Consider the following 20,971-nt stretch of genomic DNA (forward strand, 5'->3'; position numbering starts at 1 on the left):
CCAAGCAGGATTCATGATGGGGGAACTACAGAGCTTAACTATTCCAAACTCGGTCATCCCTTCTAATGTTAAATTTCTTTCTTATGAAAATATGAAAAAGAGTGTCACTTGTTCTCCAGAAGCTATGCAGCATCCTTGGGTAAAAGGAGCTTTAGCCGTCACGGGCAAGCTCCGCAAGGAAAATATGGACCTCAAACAACAAGTCAATAAGCTCGAGGAAGAGAATCGTATCCTGAGGGGCATCATCGCAAAGAAGATTGCAACACCAACTTTGAAGAAGGAGACATAATCACATGGGTATGGGCACTCCCCTTGGCAACTGCCAAGCTTGAGGGAGGTGCCCCATTATCGTATCATCATCACACTCCTATCTTTACAGTTTTTCTTAGTTCGATCCTTTTGGTAATATCTAGATCTAGTAGAATAAAGTCTTGTTATGAATTAGTTTTGAGTTTTGCTTTGTGATCCTTCTATGTAATCGAGCCCGTGAGTTATATATAAAGATTAGTGTTGAATCAAGGGCTTTGCTATCTTGCCATGATCTTAAGAAAATAAAGAGAAATAAAAGAGTTCATATTGATCTTATGGATAGTAATGACTTCACACATAAAAAGTATGAGGCTTAAAAGTTGTTGAGAGTTGACAAACATAGCTTTGGTCATCGTTGCAATTAATAGGAAGTAATAAAGAAAGAGAGGTTTTCACATATAAATATACTATCTTGGACATCTTTTATAATTGTGAGCACTCATTAAAGTATGACATGCTAAAGAGTTGATGTTGGACAAGGAAGACAACGTAGTGGTTTATGTTTCCTCACATCTCAGTTAAAGTATATTGTCATGGATCGTCCAACAATTTGAGCTTGCCTTTCCCCCTCATGCTAGCCAAATTCCTTGCACCAAGTAGAGATACTACTTGTACTTCCAAATATCCTTGAACCCAGTTTTGCCATAAGAGTCCATCATATCTACTTATGGATAGAGTAAGATCCTTCAAGTAAGTTGTCATCGGTGTAGGCAATAAAAATTGCTCTCTAAATATGCATGACTTATTAGTGCAGAGAAAATAAGCTTTATACGATCTTGTTATGGAAGCAATAAAAGCGATGGACTGCATAATAAAGGTCCATATACAAGTGGCAATATAAAGCGATGTTCTTTTGCACTAAGATTTTGTGTATCCACCCTAAAAGCACATGACAATCTCTGCTTCCCTCTGCGAAGGGCTTATCTTTTACTTTATGTCTTTTACCTTTTGCAAGAGTCAAGGTGATTTCCACACCTTTCCCTTTTTCATTTTATCCTTTGGCAAGCACCTCGTGTTGGAAAGATCCTGATATATATATCCAATTGGATGTAAGTTAGCATGAATTATTATTGTTGACATCACCCAAAGGTGAATACGTTGGGAGGTGAAATTATAAGCCCCTATCTTTCTCAGTGTCCGATTAAAACTCCATAACCATAAGTATTGTGTGAGTGTTAGCAATTATAGAAGACTATATGACAGTTGAGTATGTGGACTTGCTGAAAAGCTCTATTCTTGACTCTTTCTGATGTTATGATAAATTGCAATTGCTTCAATGACTGAGATTATAGTTTGTTAGTTTTCAATGAAGTTTCTGGACCATACTTGACATTGTGAATAGATTGTTACTTGAGAATAGGAAATCATATGACAAAATCTATATATGTTGTTGTTATAAGAATGATCATGATGCCCTCATGTCCGTATTTTATTTTTATCGACACCTCTATCTCTAAACATGTGGACATATTTTTCGATATCAGCTTCCGCTTGAGGACAAGCGAGGTCTAAACTTGGGGGAGTTGATACGTCCATTTTGCATCATGCTTTTATATTGATATTTATTGCATTATGGTTGTTATTACACGTTATGTCACAATACTTATGGCTATTCTCTCTTATTTTACAAGGTTTATCATGAAGAGGGAGGATGCCGGCAGCTGGGATTCTGGCTAGAAAAGGAGCAAATATTAGAAACCTATTCTGCACAGCTCCAAAAGACCTGCAACTCCAGAAAGTCATTTTTGGATTTAATAAGAATTATTGAGCAAAGAAAGTACCGGAGGGGGCCCACACCCTGGCCAGGAGGGTGCCCCCCCCCCTACTGGGCGCGTCCCCTGTCTCCTGGGCCCCCTGGTGGCCCTCCGGTGCCCATCTTCTGCTATATGAGGTCTTTTACCCTCGAAAAAATCATAAGCAAGCTCACAAGACGAAACTCCGCCACCACGAGGCGGAACCTTGGCGGGACCAATCTAGGGCTCCGGCGGAGCTGTTCTGCCGCGGAAACTTCCATCCGGGAGGGGGAAATCATCACCATCGTCATCACCAATGATCCTCTCATCGGGAGGGGGTCAATCTCCATCAACATCTTCACCAGCACCATCTCCTCTCAAACCCTAGTTCATCTCTTGTATCCAATCTTGTATCCAAAACCACAAATTGGTACCTGTGGCATGTGGGTTGCTAGTAGTGTTGATTACTCCTTGTAGTTGATGCTAATTGGTTTACTTGATGGAAGATCATATGTTCAGATCCTTTATGCATATTAATACTCCTCTGATTATGAACATGAATATGCTTTGTGAGTAGTTCCGTTTGTTCCCGAGGACATGGTGAAGTCTTGCTATTAGTAGTCATGTGAATTTGGTATTCGTTCGATATTTTGATGAGATGTATGTTGTCTCTCCTCTAGTAGTGTTATGTGAACGTCGACTACATGACACTTCATCATTATTTGGGCCTAGAGGAAGGCATTGGGAAGTAATAAGTAGATGATGGGTTGCTAGAGTGACAGAAGCTTAAACCCTAGTTTATGCGTTGCTTCGTAAGGGGCTGATTTGGATCCATTAGTTTCATGCTATGGTTAGGTTAACCTTAATACTTCTTTTGTAGTTGCGGATGCTTGCAATAGGGGTTAATCATAAGTGGGATGCTTGTCCAAGAAAGGGCAGTACCCAAGCACCGGTCCACCCACATATCAAATTATCAAAGTAACGAACGCAAATCATATGAGTGTGATGAAACTAGCTTGACGATAATTCCCATGTGTCCTCGGGAGCGCTTTTCTCATTATAAGATATTGTCCAGGCTTGTCCTTTGCTACAAAAAGGATTGGGTCACCTTGTTGCACCTTATTTACTTTCATTGCTTGTTACCCGTTACGAATTATCTTATCACAAAACTATTTGTTACCTACAATTTCAATGCTTGCAGAGAATACCTTACTGAAAACCGCTTGTCATTTTCTTCTGCTCCTCGTTGGGTTCGACACTCTTACTTATCGAAAGGACTACGATAGATCCCCTATACTTGTGGGTCATCACGAGGTCGGCCTCATCCACTTCTCCCGTCCACATCTGGCCCCACACCACTCCCTTTGCTTCCTCGCCGGCGGCCGCAAACCCTAGCGCGCCCATGGACCTCTTTGACAGCAGCAATGGCAAGGGCAAGGGCAAGGGCACCCCCGGTGCCTCGTCCTCCCATGCTCCCCTTCCCCCTCCTCCTCCGGTGGCGACGCGTTTCCACCCTGGTCGTCGGCGCCTGCACATCCCGGTGTACCAAGCGCGGTGGCACTGGGAGTATAGGTAGCCACTGCCGTACCCCGATGTCATGCTGCCGCACCATTGGCATCTGGATCCTCAGCGGATCCCGGTGCCGGCGATTCCGCGTTCCCAGTGGGTGCACAACGACGAGGTTCGCAGGCGCCGCGCGCAGCTCACGCCGGAGCAGCGTCGACTGCCAGAGTACGCCGCCGACTCCCCCAACTGGGAGGCGTGGTTCGCCCTCGAACACGAGGAGCAACGGCACTCGGGTGTCGCCGCCGTCCCGCCGCCATTCCCACTGCCGCCCCCGGAGGTAGAGCCGGAGGACATGGAGGCGGAGGCGGAGTACCAAGCTGCCCTCGAGGAGGCCCTGCAGCACGCGCTGGAGGCTAGCCGCCTCAAGGAGGACGCGCACTGGGATGGGTTGGAGCAAGCCCTTGTCCTGTCGGCGGCGGGGGACTCCGTCCACACCCCGCTCTTCGTGTTGCCACTGCCACCGTCGCCGCCCGTCCAGCCCAAGCCAGAGCCGGAGCCGACGCGTAAGCGCTCCCTGCCTCCACCCACTTGGCTGGAGGAGGCATACTCGTGGACGGGCCAGTACCATAAGTGGGTGAGCGCGCCTCCCGTCCACTTCGCCGTGACGCCGGAGGAGGAGGCGGCGCAAAGCAGCAAGCTGCAAGTCATGAGAACTACATACACAAATGAAAAACGCAACAAACAGCTAACTAACAAAGCCCAAAGCCCAAAGTAATAAGATCCAGCATCCAACGCAGGAGTTAAGCCCTCTAAACAAAAGCCACCTGGAGAGAGAGGCGCACAACAGGAGTGTCACCTAAGCAAAACAGGCATCGACAAGCAGACTAGCCTATTACAAGGAGATCAACGCCTGTGGAGACAAATCCACACCCACCAAAGCAGCATCAGGCTTGAATCCTCGCAACGTTGATCCTCCATCCTTATGATGCCCTGTAAACCTCACTTGCCACCTGTTCGAGAAGTCTTGACCCTAGCTCCAGCATTCTTCTTGCTTGGTCCTTTGTCTGTAAAATAGACCAAGAAGTCATCCAGTATGTCATAGACTGAACAAGATTCATAGGATCATTACATTTTTTTGCCATCAAATATAACAGCATTGCGACATTTCCAATCAGTCCACATCAAAGCACCCATGCGAATCATAGCAAGTTTCTGATCATTTTTAGCAAAAGTTTTAATCCACCTGCCAAAACAGTTTTTCACACCTGAACTAGGCACAGATCAAGATTAAAGGCGCATTTAATTAAACTCCACAGAAGAGAGGCAGCAGAACATGAAAAAAAAATGGTCTACAGATTCATCTTACCACACAATACACATTCTTTGGGCCCTTTCCACCCCCTCTTGAGCAGAGAATCTTTTGTTAAGTAAACAGAAGATGTGGTCCCGAATATATTAAGCTACCATTACTTGTGACTGTTTGCTTCTTTTATCACTTCATGGTTGATACAGGAAGAAGTTTCCTGCCAAGATGCAGTTTCTACTCTCAGCTTGGCCGCTCGCTCGAGTCAAGTGGCCAACGAACAATGTCGCAGATCCACGAGTGTTACAAGTTTCAAAAGGGCTGATGTTAACTAGTCTGCAGTTGCTAAAAGCTCCTCAAGGCCAGTTCTTCTACACACCAACCGAATCCCGTGGTAGAGAAGCAGGATCGGCCCCAATGAAGTTTGAGCGCAGTTATTCTGAATTATATAACTTGTTGTTATTCTGAAATATATAAATTGTCTTAACTGGGATAATTTGTGATCATTCAAAAAAAAGGGCAAACTTGTTGTTATTCTGAATTATATAAATTGTCTTAACTGGGATAATTTGTGATCATTCAAAAAAATACAGCACATAAAACTCTCTGTACTAAAGGTCACAAATAACAAGTGCCATGGTGAGAACACAGTATGTGATTGTAGGACTAGACATATTTTTTTACTCACCCAGAATTGGACTATGGCTGTACATCTCTCTGCTGCTTGTACGTGGCCTTGGCCTTCCTAACCTCCTCCTCCACAAGAGCCTTGGCCTTCCTCTCCTTGTCCAGCTCCTCCTCCACAAGAGCCTTGGCATTGCTCTCCTTGTCAAGCTTCTCCGTCAGCTCTTGGAGCTGTAATGTCAGGCTCTGGTTCTCCTCCATGGTGTATCGGGCATTAGCAACGAACGGCGGCCACTCTTCTGCCGCTTCAACGAGCTTCTTGATCTGAAACCAGAAACAAATTAAGCATAAAGTGGACACAAAGTAAGCATATAGAGTGGAAGAGTCGACATACGGTGTGCAGAGTTTGCTGAAGCACGTCCAATCCAGGGGCAAAACCCTCATTGAGCTGTTCCATTCGATCCACAGAAACATTGGTTAGCAGCGCCATGGATCGGATCGGGAGGCGACAGCGGCGGCGGGCTGAGGTTGGAAAAAGTGCGCTCTTCTAGAACCGACGAGAGCCAAAACATAAAGGAAGCACGTGTTTAGGCGACCTGGGTCTTGTTGGGCCGCCATCAGCTAACCAGCGCCCTGGGCCCTGGGAGGGAGGCACCGTTTCGCAACTAGGCCGGGATCATCTCGTCCCCTCAAAATTTACTCAAAAAAAAAAAAAACTCCCGGCTTGTGCTGGCTAAAGATGACCACGGAGCCTTCCACCTCCGCGGCGACCTCCACCGCCGCCGCCTTAGCAGGCGACGCTAGTTGCACGGAGCCATGGAGCGCCAGGGTGCGCACCTTGGCACGCCTCGGCCGGCACCGGGAGGTCCTGGCCCTGCTCCGCGACGGCGACCCCTCGCCGCCGCCGCACGCCCTTGCGCTACCAGCCGCGGTCATCTCTTGCACGGCGCTATCCCTGGTCTCCGGCGTCGCCCAGATACAGGCACTCGGTTGCAAGCGCGGCCTGCTCCCTTCCTCCGACGCCTACCTCCTCTCCTCGCTGCTCTCCTCCTACTCCCGCCTCGGCCTCCTCCCGCGCGCCCACCAACTCCTCGACGAAATGCCCCTCGCGTCCACGCCTCCCACCACGCTCCGCACCGCCTTCAACTCCCTCATCTCCGGATGCGCGCTGCACGCGCTCCCGGCCGCCTGCTTCGCCCTCTTCCGCCGCATGCGGGCGGCGGGCGCCCCCTTCGACGCCGTCACGCTCATGACGCTGCTCCCTGCCGCTCCTCAGAGCGTCGTGCCACAGCTCCATGCCCTCGCTGGGAAAGCAGGGCTGGCCGCCGAGACAAACGTGGCCAACTGCCTCATATCAGTGTACGCGCGCCGGGCCGCTGGCCTTGCCCGGCAGGTGTTTGACGAGATGCCATTGACCTCCCGTGACATCGTCTCGTGGAACGCCGTGCTCTCAGCCCACGCGCAGAATGGCCTCGCAGTGGACGCCCTTGATCTCTACAGCCGCATGTGTGGCCACGATGGCGGCAGCGTGGAGCCAGACGCCGTGACGCTCGTGAGCGTGCTCTCCTCATGTGCCCACCTTGGAGCGCGCGGTGTAGGCCTGGGTGTCGAACGCTACATGCAAGAGAGACTCCCAGGCTTCCGTGCCAACATGCAGCTCTGCAACTCTCTCATCAACTTCCATGCACGCTGCGGCAGCTTGACCCAGGCACAGCGGCTGTTCAACGAAATGCCCAGGAAGAGCATTGTGTCTTGGACGGCACTGATCACTGGGTACGGCATGCACGGGCATGGCGATGTTGCTGTAAATCTCTTCCAGGCGATGGTGTCAGAAGGCATCCGGCCAGATAATGTCGCGATGGTCGGCCTCTTGTCGGCGTGCAGCCATGCTGGAATGTATGATGAGGGGCGCAAGTACTTCTCAGCAATGGAGAGTACATACCAATTGCGGCCTACACTGGAGCACTATACCTGCATGGTGGACCTCCTTGGACGGGCCGGCCGTCTCAAGGAGGCGCGAGAACTCATCTCCTCAATGCCCATGCCAGCCGACGGTGCAGTGTGGGGTGCCCTTCTTGGGGCGTGCAAGATACATAAGAATGTGGAGATAGGGGAGGAGGCTTTCGAGCATGTCATCAAGCTCGAACCGAGCAATGTCGGCTACTACGTGCTCATGGCAAACATATACACAGACACAGGACAACTGGAGGGTGTGGTGAGGGTACGGGCGATGATGAGGGAGCGCGGGCTCAAGAAGGAGCCTGGGTGCAGCTATGTCGAACACAAGGGGAGGGTTCATCTCTTCATGGCTGACGACCACTCACATCGGCAGGCAAAGAGGATTTACGAGCTCGTGATTAAGCTTGAACAAATGGTGACGGAGAAAACAGATGGCACTGTGGAAAATGGGCAAGGCAGAGTGGACGAGGGGTACTCTGGGAAGATGGCTGCGCCGTTGATCGGCTTTCACAGTGAGAAGCTCGCTGTGGCCTTCTGTATGCTGAACACTGATGACAGTGAGATTGTGGTGATCAAGAACCTAAGGATATGCGGGGACTGCCACTCTTTCCTGAAGGCGGTCTCTGCAATTGCCAACCGAGCATTTCTCGTCAGGGACGCGAGCCGCTTCCATCGCTTCGAAGGTGGAGCATGCTCCTGCAAAGACTACTGGTGAACAATTTGGTGCTGACTGTTAGGAGAAGGAAGATTTCACTCCGGATCTTCAGTGCTCACTGCTCTGGAACAGGCTTGGTGACTATGCTACTACTGTCCTTCCACTCCAGCTATGAGAAAAGTGGAGGGCTGGATCAACCGCGGGCAAAATGGACTCGCTGCTAGGTTGACCAGTACTTCCAGATCGAACAGGCTCCCATTTGTTTTGCATAATCCGAGGTGCGGACCGATTCGTGGATGGTTATCCTGGTGCTGGACAGCCAGTAGAACAAACTGCAAATTTTCTCGAGGCTTGCATTCTACTCCTGATCAATTGGCATTGCCCCTCATGCAATTGCTTGTGGAAATGCAATGCTCCACCCACGCCCTTGGACCTTCTACGGAGGAATTACCCGGCCCTGTTTGTGACAATGGTGTGACAATGCCAGATTCTTAACCAGATGTGGTTCAGAGTACACCAACGATGGTCAGCATGTTCTGCATCGTTGGCATGGTTCAGGTCGGTTGTTTAGTCAAATACTCCCACCGTCTCAAAATTCTTGTCTTACATTTGTCTAAATACGGATGTATCAAGTCACGTTTTGGTATTAGATACATTCGTATCTACACAAATCTAAGACAAGAATTTTGGGACGGAGGGAGTATAAAGAATGACCGCCATCTTTTGCATCAGGAAAGGGCTGATGGAAGGGCAAAGGAAAGTTTTGACCGTGATGCTGAGCCGTATGTTCATGGGTGCACGTAAATTTTAGAGTTTATTAGATTCCACTGGTGTTAGTCGATTTTGAAGGCGATTTTGTATTCTTGTCATTGGAATCGTTGCATTCCTGCTGCTATTAACTATTTTTGCCATTCTAGTGCACTTATTCGTTGCCAGGATAGCAAGATCAGGCACACCAGGAATGCAGCGGCGTCAGGTTGCGATATATACTGTCCGTTGTTGGTTGAGCTCAGTGTGATCTATGCTTTGTTGCAACAGCACCCCCCGGCTTCATACTGGGTGCTGCGCTTACTGACAGCTACTGTAAACAATTTCCTAACCCACAAATTGTTGCCGAGTATACTTCTTAATACGTTGAACAATTTTGTGCCGTGTTGTAAGCTGAGATCTGTGGTTGCTTGCAATAGGCTGATGATGGTTTCGGGCGGTTTTCCAACATGGAAGCTAGAGCTGCATGTTAATCCCCAGTTCATCATAGAAACCAACAGAGTGGTAGCTCCTAACGGTACATATCATCGTAAAAATTGCACAATCCTGGTCACAGGCTATCGACAATGCATACAACATGCAACACCAAAATTTTAGAACGATTCTTAGATGAATCCAGACAATCATTTAGAAGACCTGTAGAAACCTTGTCTGGTTCGTCCAAACAAATCTAAGCCCAGGAAAACAAAGGCAAAATCATATATTGATGGCACAGTTCAAGCACTGTACCTGTGATGTACATAAATTTCCTGAGCTACCACCATATTACACAATTGTGATATTATACAACGGGCAGAGTTCAAGCAATGTTCATGTCGTATAAATGATTGGGCTAGTTTACAAAGAGGATCTCCTAGACACATCAAAGACAAAAGAAAAGGAAAAAAAGTTGCATCCTTGTACAACAACTGTATCATGGCACTCTACATGCCAGTTGAGGAGGTCCTTCCTATTCTTTGAGCACCAAGTTTTGGTTGTGCTGGCTTTGCTCCTCGGCCCCTACCGGATGATGCCAGAGGCCTAGCTTTGGTTGCCGGCGGGGGTGCTGCAATGGCACCCCATAGGTCGTCATTATTCGCTGCTGCTGGTTTCAAAGCCTTCCCAGATGATTTCGGCTGAGGTGCAGCTATTGAACCCCAGAGATCATCATCATCATTGTGCGATACCGAGGGTTTGATGCCTGCAGACTTCGGTGCGATTTTGGGTGCTGGAACAGCCGTAGGGCCCCATAGAGCATCCTCCTCTGCTTTTGGTGCCGCTGGCTGATTTGGTCTTGATGAACTTGGAACTATGGTTGAAATTTTTGAATTGAGAAAATAAATTAGCCAATAAGTGTTTTAACAGAGATGCATATGTCCTTCCTTGAGATACAAATGCACCACGACAGAAAGGTAAAACTTACTTGGTTGCTTCGGTTGCACCACCGGACGTTTCTGGGCAGCTTGTATGTTAGAAAGAAGAGATGGCGGTGACTTTTCTTCAAATGGATCTACATCATCCCATCCTTCGTTATCACTACCATTCTCTTCCTGGTTGCCGTTCTCGAGCTCACCCCATCCATCCATAGATGAGCTTGCTGATGCTGGTGCAGTTTGATCAAAAGAGTTGGAAGTGGCTGCTGGGGCATATGCTGCTGGGGCAGAGTGAGTATCTGTGACAATATAATACCCAACATAAGGACTCACATGCAATGTAACACATCTATAACTTCTGTTAATCCTCGTTCCACAAAATTACACCTTGACACCTTTATAAGCCCTCCAGGTTTATGGAAGAGATGAAAACTGAGATCAAAACTCCCAAGGATTTAAGAAATTTAGAAAATGAATAATACCTGATGTGGTACTTGGGGGTGCTGAAACTTGAGAGTTACTGGCATTTGCAGTAGATACTGGACCATGGTCGGAAGGTTTTCCCTTCTGAGTAATAGAACTCATGGCCCACCTGTATATGTACGCTTTCTAGTAAGTAATAAATCAACTGCATACAAAACCAGAAAATTCTAAAGATAAACTGAAAAGGCATAAAGATAGCTCCAGTACAACTGTAGATGCATACATCATTCAGGCTTCATTTGGCTAAGTAAAAAAGGGAAGTAGCCAAGTTTTTGCTCTTGTATACACTAACTAGTTAGTTTCAAGCAAAAAAAATATCAGTGTCATAGTTTTCAAAGGTTAATGGACGTTATTAGATCCCAGAGCACAATGCAGCGCAAAATTGACACGGCTGCCTTAAGAAATGGGTGTTTCCTAGCAAGCATGCTAGCATCAGACATATTCAGCAGCATCTGCTACATGAGTTGATATGTACTCCCTCTGTTCACTATTAGTTGACGCATCCTCTATACAATGTATAAAATAGACATTGTATAGAGGCTGTGTCATTTAGTTCGGATCAGAGGGAGTAACTTTTTTTCTGAATTGGATGAATATAGACGCATTTTAGTGTGTTTATTCACTCATTTCAGTATGTATCTAGTCCATACTGAAATATCCAAAACATCTTATAATAGTGAACAGAGAGAGTACTAAATAACTACATTCACCAAGGGCCTTTACAGCATGGTTCCCACAATCAATTTTTTTTGCATGTTTCCTTTGTTTATGAAAGTTCAGTTTGATATTAATATGTCCAAAATTTAAGTTTTCAAATAGATAAGAAATCTTGTAGTCTAAGATTGTTTTAAGTTCTAAACACATACTAGACACAATTCTAAGCATTCAAGTAGAGATACTGTTTTAAAATGAGGTTAGTTAGGAAAACTCTAGTTTGCAGTACATGTAGGACGTTGAAAGACATAAGCAAGCTTGCATATGATGATTGGGACATATGACAACTTACCCAAGTAAACTAGCATTTCCAGGCTTTAACTGAACACCAGTACCTTCGGCTGCCCTGTTGTCTCCTGTGTTAAGCTATAAAACACAACAAAGGAAAAAAATAATCACAATATAAGAAGAGCAACACTGATAAAACAAAAGGGTAGAGGTACATATGTTGTATTAGCAACATCAGAGCGGAGAACCTTATCACAGCAACGATATACTCGCTCCGTCCCAAAATAAGTGTCCCAACTTTGTACTAACTTTAGTACAAAGTTGTACTAAGGTTAAGACACTTATTTTGGGACGGAGGGAGTATACATGAATGTATTTTTGGAACAATTAGGCTAGTATACTATATCTGGTACCTTCACCAGCCAACATCCAGGCAGATCAAGGAAATAATAAATGTAAGAAAGAGTTAATGATAATAAACATGCATAGGACATGGATTTTGTACACCTAAGCATATGTGTTCTTTCTATTTTGAAATTTTAAAAAGTGGGTTTCAAAGTAAAATAAAATATCACATGTACATATTAGATTTGGAATAAAGAAAACAAAAGGACATGTTGCAACACTAAGTTAACAGCCAGCATATTGTGCCACAATCCACAGCTAGTGTAATAAAACAGTCAATTTATAGTAGGCATATAAACTAGATATGCTACCTTTTCATGATGTTGTTTTGCTATTTGCAAGAATTGGTCAGTAGCCTGGAAAGCCTTGGTCCTCACATCACTATAAAGAAAATAAGAATGGATTAGCTGAAAGACCAAGTCAAAAAAGTACAGTAAGAACAAATGAAAAAGGCCTTAACGTGATGCACGTCACATTTTGCCATCTTGGCATTGACCACTTTGGTTGTTAAAACTTTGTATTCAGGTATATATCAACTTTTGTCAAAAGTGGAATATGCCAGTTCTTTAAAACTAATGATGCATCTAGTGCTCAAATGATGTCTTTTAATTGTGAGATCACAAGATTCACTCGTGTCACGGGAGGATAGGAAGTTAATAACCAAGGCTTGCTTTTAAAGGAGACATGTGTGAATACTAACATATCAATACACATGGCTATGGAGGTCTGGGTTCAGCTTTTATGGGTTCAAAGAAGAAAGGCTGCAGTGAGAGAGTGAATAAAATAGGACAGAACATCCACTCAGATGGAATTTGGGAGCTCAAATTTGCATTAATAATAAAATTAGGCGGGTTTACAGCTGTTCTCCTCAGTCGATGGATGGGATGAATGCCTATATCGCTTTTTAATTTTGATGCTAAATGGCTTAAAGTCCCTAAACGCAATCCTAAAAGGGGAAAACCATCACTTTATTGTGAGTGCAGTTCAAACAAAAGGGAGTTAAATAGGGACAGTATTGTAACAAAAACTACTAATTAACCACAAATTGCTAGTCCGTAAGAGTGCTCCAGCTAAAGGGAGTGATTAGGGACAACCTCATAATAAACACCACTAGCAAACATGTCTAAAAACAACATATGTAACAACTGGAGGCAGTAGTGATTAGGCCAGCAGTCTTCTATTCCAGCAATGACATACTAGAGAGAGCTAGAGCTAAAGGTTCCAACTTACCTGTCTGGGTCAAATGTAAGGACAACAATGTTAGGCAGTATACGGGTTGCAATCTCTGTCATTTCGTAGTATGAACTAGTGACACTCAGTGCCATGATTCCTGGCAAGGTAAAATAATGATTCATACTTTGTCACAATAATCAGTGGAGGAATGCTCTATCAATAGTACAACAACACATCTGCTCAGGTTAATGTACCAGCTGCTCGAGCAGGCGGGAAGGTATCACGTAATGCACGGACTGTGAATGCATTGATCAATACTCGTTTCCTAGTCTGTAAAAATAACAGAGCCGCATTAACAAAGATTATAAATAAGGTTGAACTGTAAAAAAATCAAATGAAGTCCATATCCAGGACACAGAAGAAAAAGCAGAAGTTGCACTTGCATTGCACAATCAAACAAGAAAAGATTTTAAGCTTGCCCCTAGACATTGCTATCTTTCCATTTTGTGACAAATCGTGGCCAACTAGTACTATTTTCTTCCGGTCTTCATTCATTATTGTATGTTTTTGCCGCCAGCAACCAGCTAGTTTTCAACAGAAAATAGAACCTTACTGATGGAGAATATCTAGGATTCAAGACTTAAAAACAATTGTGGTCAAGATCTCCCGAGATATGCCAATTGGCACATCTAGAATTCCGCAGCATCACTAGTGCAGCATATCTAAGCAACACTTCAAAGGAAAACTAGCAATAAGAGCAACGAAAAAGGTAGAGCATCTTTGGAACAAACCCCATCATTCATGTAAGTTGAAATATTCCCAAGAAGAATTGTAGTGTTTGTCCGGATTGCAGGTTCTTCATCCACCTGAAGACAAACAACACTGCTTTTACTCAACTGTACAACCCTTCTCATATCCAACAACGCATCACTGGGTTGAAACCAATTTTAACTAGAATGAAACATCACCTGAAGCTTAGAGAGATACTTCAAGAGAGATCCTGAGATTGTACGCTGAGATAACTACAGTAACAGATCAGCCAATTAGCACAAAAGACAAAAAAAAAACTCTCATGTAATAGAGGAGGACCATGAAACAAACTGAAGGCCCTGGATTGTTCTTTAAAACCATAATTATGACTAAAGGGAACACAAAAATCAAAATTCCAAAGCAAGAATGGTTATAGTTCCAAAATCTTCAAATGAACTAAGCCTAAAATAGTACAACAACAACAACAAACAACAACAACAAAGCCTTTAGTCCCAAACAAGTTGGGGTAGGCTAGAGGTGAAACCCATAAGCCTAAAATAGTAGACCTAGTCAAATAAAACTTAGGCCCAACGTGGAAGTACGTGCAACTCACTTTTGGTGCCAATACAAGCATCGACTTCAGTGTCAGTTCACGGAGCAAAGAAGAAGTATCAGAGAACCCAGTGGCAACATGAGGAAAAACCTGCAAATCCAGAATTATCCTGTCAAATGTGAACACTCAGAAACAAACATACCACCATATAAAAATAGAGCGCATACTTGTTCATCAACTGTTTGAGATGCCAATGACTCTCCAAACTGATCTATGTGCTGCAAAAGACTAACTCGGATAGCTCGGTCATTCGAGGCAAAAAGCTTCACAATAGTTGGCAAAACCTGAAAAGGGCCAGTATTCTCAACATGAGTGACAAGCCCACAAACCATCTTTACTGGATGGTCAAGAACCAAAATATATATTGAGCAAAAGCAAAATAAATGATGACAAACCTTAGTACTAAACTGATCAGCTGGAAGCCAGGAACCCATCTTTAACAGAACAGTCAAGGCTGGAGCAGCAGCAGAACCAAATTCAAGAGCAGATGCCAATACAGGGAGCAACTATTCACAAAGTAGACAAGATATAAACATAAACAAGGAACTCCAGTTAGTTGCACAGAAAATTAACAAAGTCCAAACTCAGGCCTCATGGGTTCTAACTGGGAGTTTCACGGTACCTTTTTCAGAACTATCTCACGGGGAAGTTGTTCTGCTATATTTGGGAGTTTCCGGAAAAAGCTATCTTTCTCAACACTGTCCTTTAAATTAAGAACTTCCATGAACTGGATGGTCTCTACCAACTTGTTCTGGAAAAACTCTGAAATTAAAAGCCAAATTGTTAATTGCAGCATTAAGAACAAAGGCTGAAGAAGATGGGTGTTAATAAAAGACGGAGAAAATGAAAAAAAATAGTGCTTGAATGACAATGAAAAACTATTGAACTTGCCGCTGTTGTCAATAAGTTTTGAAGGATTCATTCTACGAGAAGGTGTAGAACTTAAGAGCTTCTGGTAATCTGGAAGCAGAGACTGCAACAAAACAAAAACGAAATCAATAACATCAGAAGTCAGAGAAACCATGTCAATGCTGTTCTACGGTACAGACAATGGAGAATCTGATGTGTTCACAAGATAGCTCAAGAACAAACCAAACCCCAGCACACAGTCATGCAAGCTAACCTTTGGGATTGAAGCAATGTTGCGAAGGTCCTCTGTCCTGCTCAACTTTCCACCAGAAAAGAGCTCATGAATTAAACACCCTGCAATGAGTGACGTATGTTGTGTCATATGTTCTCATTATTTCGTTGTGCATAAGGAGCAACATTGAAGAAACAAGAGGGATGGTGCACCAAACAGAAGTATCACCACACAGAAGAGTGGATATCATCTGATTTTCTTAGTTTAGACTTGACAAGTTTTTCATTAGTCAATCTCACCGTTGACTTGGTCTAGAATTCAAAATGGGTAAAATTACCATGAAAGACTTCCATGCATTCACGCACAGAGAAAATACCCATTGCGAAATAACTGAACAATTTCGATAGGTTAAGTAAAGAAGAGCGAGTGCGCAACTGGTAGCGGTGAGAACCTTTTGAAAAAGAAGTTTTCCCCATTTTTAAACAGGAAGAATAAACAGAATCGCCACATAAGAATGCAATTGAGGAAAGAGTTAGGTCAGCTCACCCAATCCCCATGAATCAATTGCCCACGGAGGTGATTTTCTAATAGAAGCCCAATCTGACTTTGTCAGCTCCAGTGGCTTGTACTGTGCTCCAACTAACCATTCAAATTGCTGCAGATGAACATAAAATGAGAAGATCTTGACATAGATTCAAACATCTATATGATGTAATCACGGAAAATAATATATATTTCTGAATTTCCGAGCTTGACATAAAAGCTGGTTTGAACAGTCACCAAAGCATAGCTGAAAGAGAACTGTATGTAGTGCTACATCTGTCTAGCATAAATAAAGGTATCGATTGAGAGGCATTACCAACATAGGGCTACTAGCGATTTCGTTATTGGCATCAAATTCTGAGAGAACATCAAAAGCATGAAGCTTCCAGTCCAGAGTTTGAGTAACAACTACACTAGCCAAGCACACATTTCCATGAACCTGAAATTGATAAAGGGACAGCAATCAGCTCATTTAAGATTGAAATACTGACAGTACTTGTTATTTTCAACAATAAAGTTATGAATTATCACAATATCAGGTCAAATATGACCCCATAAAACATCCTCCAACATGATTTACTGTCACCAAGACATATCTGTACGTTCAACAAGTATATCTACTACATGTGCATTATATAGATCCTCTAATTATCGGTTAACAAGTAATGTCAACTAACAAGGTTGGCTTGACACAGTTCACAGACATAAATATAAATTGCAGTGAAGCAAGAGAAACATGGTATTTTATGATCCGTGAGAACCTCTCAAAAAGGCAGTGCATAGTAAAGGAGTAACTTAAAGCAGAAATCAAATGCTCAATGAAGTAACACAGTATAAGCCGTTTGACAGCGGAATAATACTTGGCCTCATCTGCATCAAGGGTTTGGAGTGTAAGGCTTGCAACAGATTTTGGTGTTAGGTTGAACGCATGATCTAACGCCAAAGTTATATGTCCCACATCAACCTTTTAATAAGGATGAAAGTTTTTTTTTTAAGAGCTAGGCGTTAATTGTTCGGTTTGCCACAGCCTTGCGCTTTTCTTTGCTATTGCCTAGAGCCTAGGCACGCCTTTTTTAACTACGAAAAAGATGAAGAAATTAAGGATCTCACAGAAAATAATTTGTTCCGGTGAAAAAAGTCTGTATGCTCAAGTGGCAGCCATGTAACAACTAGAAAAAGCTCTGTCAAAAGCCATAGAACCAAATAAACAAAGAAGTTCTGAAAATGGCTTGGGCTTCAAGCATGATGCGACAAATCGATTGGCACAATATACATATAAAATTTGCTTCAGTGTCTGGAACAATATAGAACGATATAATGAGCAAGCAGCAATCCAGCAACCATTAGCAGTAATCAAATCTACAAGCGGATATGAGATACCAACAAATAAAGGATTTTTTTTATAAACAGCTTGCGTGGAAAAGAAATAGAAGATAAGGTTTCATATTAAGGCAGGAACTTACGAGCTTGCAATCATTGTTGAGAAAGCTCACAGCTTTTGATATCTGGTGAAGACCCCAAGCAAAATACTCATCTCTGGAACAACTTACTGATGAGAATAAAGTTTATACTGAACAAAAATGAAAATAAAAATGGAATAAAAATATAAAATCTTGAGGACAAAAGAAGATAGCCAGCCAACTGCAAAATTTTGATCTCAAGAAATGGGTAGCAATGGCACAGTAAGCCAACATATCAATGACTCTTGACTAGAATTTGTGCAGTACCATGTAAACTGCTGTCTACAGTCTACTATGAAGTATACCCATTCATATACAATGATTTTGTGCCCCTATCAGTGCAATTACCGATCAGGCCGCATGATCGAGTTGGTTAGGTCGTGTGATAACTACTGGGTGTGTGAACAGTCAGAGGCGAGCTCTGGTTACAAGGTAGCGCCACGGTGAACACTGATAAGAACTCTTTATCTCTAGACTTCTCAGACACAACGCCACTGGTTTGCCTACCAGCAGATTCCAACCTGGTTATTAGATATTTTCACACAGGAATGTTATTACAGATCCTCAGCGTTATGGAATCACAGTTCAGTTAGTGTGGATCAAATATAATCTAGTTAAAACAAATCATATCGCTCAGCTAGCCTTACGGTAGACAAGTACGCACATGCATGCCAAGTTTTGTTAAACACGAGAAGACAAGAGAAGCGCATTGTACCTCTGTGTACCTCCCAGGTTCAGCTCTTTGATCTTTTCAGAAAGTGGTGTAACTGGCTCTGTGACTATATATATTGTGTGTTTTATAGCAGGTCCATCAGGAACTTCTGCTTCTGTACTGTGAAGAAAGGATAATATATTTGGATGGCGTACCTGCATTACAAACAACACTCAACTGACTTAGCACTTAGCGGGTGCCAATACAAAAATGATAAACATTGACTGAAGTATATTAGAACATCATGTTATCAATACTGAGATATAGCACCATTATTAAATATATGATGTCTACAGTTGTTTGCCTCGAAGTATATTAGAAAATCATGTTTGCAAAGCTGAGATATAGCACCATTATTAAATATATGCTGTCTACAGTTGTTTCCCAACTTTTATGTTGGTCGTAATGTTTTTAAGACTAATTGTTTACCACCACTCACTTTGCTCTAATATGTCGTAGTAATAGCACTCCTAGTTATCAATAATCTTAGAGATAAAAATGAGAAACTTACCGTTCGTAATCTCTTAACACCATTACGGCCAGCAACCATGTGCCTGTCCTGAGGGTTGCTCCCTGACAGTGAGAAAATAGACACAGGCGATCCATCATCCTGGAGAAGACAAGGGAACGGTTATGTTGGAAACAGAATTACGGTGAAAATAACCTGGGTGGTTAGTGGTAACATTATGCACAAACGTTTCACACTTCAATACATTGGATCACAATGGCGGGCCTCGACAAATTATGCAATCCATTTCAAGTTCAACCATCCACTAACCGAGATTATCAACTAAACACTGGATCCACGAATTCTACTTCCTAAGGGCACTGGACTCAGCCATTTGACTTCCTACAGCGTTGCGGAAGCTAGCACCAGCCTAACACGAACTAGAAAACTGTACCCTGCCCTGACACTGTTACAGAGCACAGGCGCATACACGGTCCAGCGCGTACGAGGACTCGAAGCACCGAAAGCCCAGGCTAGAATCCCCGTAGAAAAGCGCACGCAATCAGCTCCAGCTCCCGGATCGCCAGTTCAGCACGGCATCGAGAAGCTCGCATGCCCTACGGGGGATCCAATCGGCCCACCCCCGGTCGGGAGGCGGGAGGCGGGGAGGACGCGAGCGTGAAGTACCTTGGAGGCGCCGCGGTGGTGCGTCCAGGAGCCCCAGGCGGAGGCGTGGGGCTCGCCGATGGTGTAGGGGAAGTCCTTGAGGCCCGATCCGGATCCCGCGACCACGTCCTTGAGGAACTTGAACATTTTGCTCTGCGCGTTCCCCCTCGATTCTCCGGGTGACGACTGGGCTCCCTCGGTCGCCTCCCCCGGCGGTGGGTGGCTGTGCGGGAGGAGGAGGAGGCGTCGGGGTAGATCCGGGGAGGACGAGGGGGTGGAGGCCGCTTCCAGGGAGGTAGACGGGGAGGGGGAAACGTCACGTGGAGACCTACCTGCAAGGGGGCGAAGATGGGTGCGGTGTTTTGCATATCCCCCCTTGCCTGTTAGAATCTCCAACTGTGATTGGTGGACAGGCAGGATGACAGCTCATGCTTACAGGATGCGATTAGTATATTTTTTCCATGTGTAATTTGTATTTTTTTGACACTGTCATGGACTCTAAAAGCATCTTATAAAATGTTGCTGAAGCAATGGTTACCAGCTGCGTGATTAGTGTAGGCCATTTAAGGATTAGGCCAGTCAAACATTTCTTAAGCTTAAGTTCTTTTTCTTTTTGTGAATCTTAAGTTCCATCATCATTATGAAAAATTTACCAGCATTAGAATTATATGAAACTTTATGAAATACTATAATTTTGTATTGCATACTTTATTTGGAATAGCATGCCTTTTCTAAATAACATGGTACATAGTTTATTCGCAAAAGGAAAGAAAAACTAAGTCCAAGTTATGCTTTTCCAACTGTGTCGATGACCAAACCGAGTTACATCTATGATTAAAATAAGTAGTGTGTAGCCATAGTATGTCTCATCATATATACCTGACGCAACCCCTCTTCGCCTTCATCCTCTTATGTTAGTAAATTGATGGCCTCCTTCTCCTCCGTCGGCTTCGCCGATGGAAGGTGTGCAAGGAGGCCCCGATCTATTAATGGAAGTTGTAGTTTCCTCTGTCATGGTGCATTAGGTGCGTCTCCATTTGTCCATCACTTCGGCCCTTCCGATGGTGATGGTGGCAGGTGTTCAATATTGGTTCCTTTAGCTTCTTTGTCGGTCACGATGGTACGTGTTCAATCGAATCCATTGACGAGATCGGGTGGATAGGTAGGTCTTCGATGTTCATGATGGCTCGAGAATTTGTGACTTTTTTATAAGAGGTGTTGACATGGTTTTCATCGGATCTTCGCTATCTAGGTCATTTTAACGCTAATCCTTCGAGGGAGAAGAAAACTCGTTTTCCATTGTTTGGTAGGAAAAATCATTTATGAAAGGAAACCAAGGAGGATTACTCCAAATCAAGCCAAAAGGAGCAACTTCCATGTTGAGGGATTCATCACCAGACGCACCAGAGCGCAAGACGGCCAACCATATGAGCGCAAGCGCTCGTATGAGCGGTCGTACCAGGCGCCAAGTGCTTCCCCTCATCTA

The 20,971-nt window shown here is 44.2% G+C and overlaps 3 protein-coding genes across 3 annotated transcripts; 1 reads left to right on the forward strand and 2 right to left on the reverse strand.

Annotated features, from left to right (window-relative positions):
* Positions 1-4,274: 4,274 nt before the first annotated feature.
* On the reverse strand, positions 4,275-6,016 carry LOC119281649. Its single transcript, XM_037562118.1, has 3 exons — positions 5,870-6,016; positions 5,540-5,799; positions 4,275-4,612 (listed from the first exon to the last, which is right to left on the reverse strand). The coding sequence occupies exons 1-2, from the start codon at positions 5,963-5,965 to the stop codon at positions 5,551-5,553; spliced, it is 345 nt and encodes a 114-aa protein (XP_037418015.1). The 5' UTR covers positions 5,966-6,016; the 3' UTR covers positions 4,275-4,612; positions 5,540-5,550.
* Positions 6,017-6,214: 198 nt separating this feature from the next.
* LOC119277407 (putative pentatricopeptide repeat-containing protein At3g11460, mitochondrial) lies at positions 6,215-9,176 on the forward strand. The gene has a single exon (XM_037558688.1). The coding sequence runs from the start codon at positions 6,215-6,217 to the stop codon at positions 8,147-8,149; it is 1,935 nt and encodes a 644-aa protein (XP_037414585.1). The 3' UTR covers positions 8,150-9,176.
* A 352-nt stretch (positions 9,177-9,528) lies between these two features.
* Positions 9,529-19,804, reverse strand: LOC119277408 (N-terminal kinase-like protein). The gene is made up of 21 exons (XM_037558689.1): positions 19,507-19,804; positions 18,883-18,981; positions 18,375-18,526; positions 17,663-17,735; positions 16,516-16,638; positions 16,203-16,311; positions 15,699-15,778; positions 15,467-15,548; positions 15,198-15,337; positions 14,971-15,081; positions 14,743-14,859; positions 14,576-14,665; positions 14,181-14,234; positions 14,004-14,078; positions 13,467-13,542; positions 13,270-13,369; positions 12,351-12,420; positions 11,699-11,772; positions 10,692-10,801; positions 10,260-10,508; positions 9,529-10,145 (listed from the first exon to the last, which is right to left on the reverse strand). Exons 1-21 carry the CDS (start codon positions 19,630-19,632, stop codon positions 9,781-9,783), a joined length of 2,475 nt encoding a protein of 824 aa, XP_037414586.1. The 5' UTR covers positions 19,633-19,804; the 3' UTR covers positions 9,529-9,780.
* Between the last annotated feature and the right edge of the window lie 1,167 nt (positions 19,805-20,971).

Source organism: Triticum dicoccoides, chromosome 3B (assembly GCF_002162155.2).
Source record: "Triticum dicoccoides isolate Atlit2015 ecotype Zavitan chromosome 3B, WEW_v2.0, whole genome shotgun sequence".
Classification (NCBI taxonomy): domain Eukaryota; kingdom Viridiplantae; phylum Streptophyta; class Magnoliopsida; order Poales; family Poaceae; genus Triticum; species Triticum dicoccoides.